The sequence below is a fragment of the Bubalus bubalis genome, chromosome 20, assembly GCF_019923935.1.
Source record: "Bubalus bubalis isolate 160015118507 breed Murrah chromosome 20, NDDB_SH_1, whole genome shotgun sequence".
NCBI lineage: Eukaryota > Metazoa > Chordata > Mammalia > Artiodactyla > Bovidae > Bubalus > Bubalus bubalis.
In genome coordinates this window covers 10,854,828-10,860,744 of record NC_059176.1, presented here as the reverse complement: position 1 = coordinate 10,860,744, position 5,917 = coordinate 10,854,828, and the positions used below count along the sequence as shown (strand labels likewise).

General features: G+C 46.7%; 1 protein-coding gene across 1 annotated transcript; it reads left to right on the top strand.

Moving 5' to 3' along the window:
* Window positions 1-286: 286 nt before the first annotated feature.
* Window positions 287-2,296, top strand: LOC123330804 (peptidyl-prolyl cis-trans isomerase FKBP1A-like). The gene has a single exon (XM_045163753.1). It carries the CDS (start codon window positions 857-859, stop codon window positions 1,181-1,183), a length of 327 nt encoding a protein of 108 aa, XP_045019688.1. The 5' UTR covers window positions 287-856; the 3' UTR covers window positions 1,184-2,296.
* The last annotated feature ends 3,621 nt before the right edge of the window (window positions 2,297-5,917 follow it).

The window sequence follows — 5,917 nt, the reverse complement described above, 5'->3', positions numbered from 1 at the left end:
CCAGAGTGGGACTTCTCTGATGGTCCAGTGGCTAAGACTCTGTGCTCCCAATGCACAGGGTCCAGGTTTGATCCCTGGTCTGGAAACTACATCCCATATGCGGCAACTAAGACTTGGCACAGCAGAATAAATAAAAATAAATAAATACTTGAGGAGCATTCAGGATGGGGAACATGTGTATACCTGTGGCGGATTCATGATGATATATGGCAAAACCAATACAATATTGTAAAGTTAAAAAATAAAATAATTAAAAAAAGAAAATTAAAATAATAATAATAAAGTAAAATAATTAAAAAAAAAAATTCTCTCCCCAGAGTATCTTGGAGTATGAATCATGCAGCATGGTGAAGAACCCATGATTTAGGTGGAGCTGACACTTAACCACACACGCATCCTAGGACAAGTCACCCAATGTCACCGAGCCTCAGTTTTCATGTCAGAAAAATGGGATAATGATACCACCTCTTTCCCGGAGCCGCTGCACGGGAGTTAATGGGCCTCTATTCCCCTTTGTTCTCTGGATGACAAAACTGAACCTTGGGTAGGAGAACTGATTTGCAGCACAATGCTGCTTTGGGAGGTTCCTCGGGCTGGCTGAGATATAAGCCCATTAATCAAATCCAAGGGAAAACTTATTAAAAACAGATATCTAATCCAAACCAGAGGATATTATTTAACCAGGAAAAAAAAAAAAACACACAATAATATGTAGTGCTGGCCTAGCTGTAGCAAAACAAAACACATTCAAAGTGATGGGCCAGAGGGCCGAGGAATCGCCGCAAGATCCAGTCTCGGTCCACGCTGCCTGTCACACAGCCAGTCGGCCAACCCAGCGTCCGCCACTACCGCAGCCATGGGAGTGCAGGTGGAGACCATCTCTCCCGGAGATGGGCGCACCTTCCCGAAGCGTGGCCAGACCTGCGTGGTGCACTACACGGGGATGCTTGAAGATGGAAAGAAATTTGATTCCTCCCCGGACAGAAACAAGCCCTTTAAGTTTGTGCTGGGCAAGCAGGAGGTGATCCGAGGCTGGGAAGAAGGGGTAGCCCAGATGAGCGTGGGTCAGAGAGCCAAGCTGACTATCTCCCCAGGCTATGCCTATGGTGCCACTGGGCACCCAGGCATCATCCCACCAAATGCCACTCTCATCTTTGATGTGCAACTTCTAAAACTGGAATGACAGGAGTGGCCTCCTCCCTGAGCTCCCCATTCTTGGATGTGCCACAGAAGGATCTGCCGCCTCAAGACGCGCACAGCGAGTCCATATGGAGCTTTTCCTGATGTTCCACTACACTCTTTGCATAAACATCTTCCCAGACTGAATGTGTTCTGCCACCGGCTTTGCTCTTCCCCTTTCTCCTCGTATGTGTGTTGACCTGAACTATATGCCATAAACCTCAAATTACTCAGTTTGTTTTTGTTTTGGGGTGAAGATTGAGTTTCAGTCCTTTGGATCTAGTTTTCCAATTAAGTATTAGTCAAGTATTAACAGCACAAGTAATGGGTTAACTTTAGACTAGGAATTGGTGTTGGGGTGGGGGGGTGCAAGAATCTTTATTTTATTTTATTTTTTTGGATAAAAGTTTTATCTCTTATATATTAAACGTTCTTGCTGCTGCACTGCAAAGCCATAGCAGATTTGAGGCGCTTTTGAGGGCCGAATTATTCTCCAAGTTGAGAGATGTCCTCGGGTTGAATTGAAAGCCCTACCCAAAACTGCAGTGGGAAGGGGGAGAGCCTTTGCCTCCACTGCCCCACCCTCACCCTCCTCGTAGACCCTCTGCCTTTTGAAAGCAGATCATTTTCACTGAGATGTTGGACATTGCAGATGTCTGTTCCCCAGGCCAGCAGGGACCTCTGAAACCTTCATGGCCTGGCCTTTTTTTTTTTCATCCTGTGGTTTTTCTAATGGATATCCAGGATTTTTGTAATCGCATAGCTATCCAAGCTCTACTTCCTAAATTTTAAGAACTTCAATCGAAAGTTAAATCGAAGGTGCTGTTTGTAGACACTTAACACCCATGAACGCCCAGCCATCATGACAAATCCTTGAGTGTTGTCTTAAGAAAATGATGCTAGTCATCACAGCTTCAGCATCACCTATTTTTTGATGCTCAGCTCCCCCTGCTGATCTCAGAGTTTCCTGACTTCTCCTTGCCCCCCTCACCCCTTTGCTGTCCTGTGTAGTGATTTGGTGAGAGAAATTGCTGCCTACTCCCCCAGCCTACCCCCACTCCCTGCACTACACATGAGTTTCAAGTTTTATTATTGCAATAAAAGTGCTTTATGCTGGATTTTCTCAAAAAAAAAAAAAAAAAGTGATGGGCCAGTCTTGTCACTACATGTGAGAAAACATGTCTTGCGTGGACTCCCCATTATGCTTGCTGAACTGTTGAGCTGAGAGCAATTTGCCAACTGCCTGGAGGCCCATTAAAAATGTTCATTATCCTTGTTACTTTTTGATGTCGCTCCTGGGAATTTTTCTAAGGACTCAATCTTGTAGGAAATAAAAATTATAAGAAATACTGTATTGAATTTACTGTGTATACTGGAAAATGCTTTACAAAGGTTTTGTAGAATTATAGGAAGTAATGGATTGGACAATGAAGTCTATGGGTTGGGATGCTGCTGATGCCAACTGGAGCGGTCAATGGAGCTTGAATAATTGAAGATAGTCTCCAGGCCTAGCCATCAGGACACATAGAGAAATGAGGCACCCTCAACTCAGGGGTATTCGGGAGAATGAAAGTGAAAGTCACTCAGTCTTGTCTGACTCTTTGTGACCACATGGACTATACAGTCCATGGAATTCTTCAGGCCAGAATACTGGAGTAGGTAGCCATTCCCTTCTCCCATCTTCCCAACCCAGGGATCAAACCCAGGTCTTCCGCATTGCAGCTGGATTCTTTACCAGTTGAGCCACAAGGGAAGCCCAACAATACTGGAGTGGGTAGCCTATCCCTTCTCCCGTGAATCTTCCTGACTCGGGAATCTAACCCGGGTTTCCTGCATTGCAGGTGGATTTTTTACCAACTGAGCTACTGGGGAGAGACTGGGAGGCAAAAGGGGAAACATTCACACTATAGTGTTAAGTCTAAAAAGCAATGCTATGAAGGCAATGAGGGATCAAGAGAGGATGAAAATGACTCTGCCAGAATTGTAAGATTAAGATTGACTTTAAATTTCCTTCTCTGTGATTTTTATGATACACTCACATCAGAGGGAAATGCTTCGTTCTGCACACCAGGTGAAATTCAGATTGGAGTCTGTCCAGCCATGGACTGCCTGATCTTTTTATAGTTGAAGCCACCTACTAAGCACCTACTACATGCTAGTAGGCACCGTGTCAGGCACATTCTACTGTGATCACAGGAACCTCCAATCCCTGCTGAACAAGTCTCAAAGGGAGGAATCAGTATCAGAGCCACTGAAAGAGGGAGACTGAGAGGGCAGGGAACTTGTCTGGGGTCACGTGGCTAAGCAGTTAGCAGTTGCGGGGCGTCCCCCTGCATCTGCGCTCCCAGTGGAGGGGATTGGGTTCAATCCCTGGGAAGGGAACTACATCCCATGTGCCACAACTAAAGATTCCAAATTCCTCAACTAAGACCTGGTGCAGCCAAATAAATAAATATTTTTTTTTTTAAGAAGAGCCAAGTTGGGGCTGGAATCCAGCGTGATTTGTAGACAAAGTCTAGCCTCTTTCCAGCACTCAGTGTCCCCAAAGAACTGGGACATGGGACAGGGCATTAAACAGCAAAGGTCCTCCCTGTTCAACCCCCTACAGTACTGCTGATGATCTCTGGAAGAAAGATCATCCTTGTTAACAGAGAGAACACAGTCCTGGGGACAAGAACGCTCCCCTGATGAGCTAAAACTGAGCAATTGGAGAGTTTTCACTGGTCATGTCCATTGCGTGGTTGCTTCCATCCCTGCATGGGATGCCATACCTATTTTCCATGGACAGTAGTGATGTAAAGAACCCTTTGCATTTCTTCTTCCATTCCTATGAATTTCAGAAGGTGCCTCTCTAAATGTGCATTTCAGGATTCGTGCTTCTGGGGCCTTGAGTTTAACCACACCTCCATCACAGTGATCTCTATTACAAAACACCCAGAAGCCCTGACATAACAGGGCAGGCAGGATCCAAACATTCAGTCACAGAAGAGGCATTGCATCATTCTTAGATTAACAAAAGCCCATTTTATAGGTTGTCTACAGAGTCACAAAAATCACTAAAGTATAGACAGTGAAAATCATACTATACCCTGAACTGAGAATGTTTCAAGTGATGCCGAGGTGGTCACTTCCTAGCCCTCCACACCTCTATGTCACCCCCTCCCCAGCATAAGATGAGAATCTCAGCATGCTCCCCACTCCCTCCCCCACAGATGGGAGCCCTTCCTTGGTCCAGGTATACCTGGTCCACTGGACTGCACATTATCACGGATGTTTGTGTCCATCCCTGTAGTGAAGCCATCCAGGCTTTTTTCTGGGGCAGACCTTCAACCAACTCATTGAATAAAGGTATCAGGGTAATCGCCTAGGAAAGAAGCTTCATTTAGGCACTTTGATTCCTCAAGTTTGCAGAAATGGATCCATGCACCCTTGTCCTTCCACCCTCGGTCATTTTTACAAAGTCTCCCTTTAAAGTACCTGAAGCAGCATCACCTGTTAACATCAACAAAGGTAACAATGTCTTTCCCTGCAAGGTTTCTGTGAGTCAGCCCAGTCTCATACCTTCATGAACGAATACAGAAGGGGTTGTTTTGAGGGGTCTGATATTCAGAGCCCACCTCCCCTATATCCAGGGGCTGGAAAATGCCAGGATCACAACCAATGTCTTCCAATGTCCACCCAAAAACACCGCTGTAGCCTGCTCGGTTTACAATCCTGTGTACATTCTTGGCTGCAAAATCGCTGCTGGGACAAAGGAATGTCTCTGAATTCAAGATGATTTCATCTTGAACTTGTTCTCTACTATTAACAAACGGTCCAGGAAGAAATGAAGGAAGCTGAATCCCTCTGGGGACATACTCAATTTTTCCCCAGTGGGATCTTAGCAGCATCTGAGAGGCCTGTGCTTTGACAAGGCTATCATCAAACTCCCCAAAGAAGTTGGTGTTCACCTGCAGGCTTTCCAGGTGGCACAGTGGTAAAGAATCTACCTGCCAAGGCAGGAGACGCAAGAGACATGGATTTGATCCCTGGGTTGGGAAGATCCCCTGGAGAAGGAAACGGCACCCCACTCCAGTGTTCTTACCTGGAAATCCCATGGACAGACGTGCCTGGCAGGCTACAGTCCCTGGGATCGCAAAGAGTCAGACGCAACTGAGCGCACATACACACGCATATTGCACAAATCCTGTCAGGTGAGGGTGGCCTTCCCAAGGCGGCCTTCCAGAGTGGGGGCAGCTGTGGTCTCCATTATACACCACCCTGCCTCTCCGCAGGTTTGGGAAATTCTAGTGGACTTGCAGAGAGCGGAATCAGGGAGACAGGTTTAGCAGCTCTTTTTTTCAAATGTGGTGGATGGGGCCCATGTCTTTTCCACAGGTCAGCTTCCAGGACTGCCCATCCTCCATTACTGCAAGTTCACCTGCTTTTAATGACCTGTTCCTCTCCCTGGTCCCTGAGTCTGGGGCCACTGTGCAAGCCTGAGTATGGGAAATTGTGACATGGCCCAGTGGAGAAATGAGAGGTCCATTGCCTAGGCCCAGCTGGCTTGGCCTCACCCATGTCTTCCCTCTGGACCCCCTTTGGGCTCTGACAGGCCCTGGCGTTCATAGCCACATCCATCCTTTGTTCGTGAAGGCCTTCCAGCTCCACAGTCAATGCCCCCATGGAGCTGAGAGTGCCTACAGCCATGACTGATCAGGCCCAGTTCAATTCAGTCATTCAGTCATATCCAGCTGTT

Bases quoted from the DNA above. Each gene is read 5' to 3' on its own strand.
- LOC123330804 (XM_045163753.1), top strand. From the start codon at position 857: ATGGGAGTGCAGGTGGAGACCATCTCTCCCGGAGATGGGCGCACCTTC.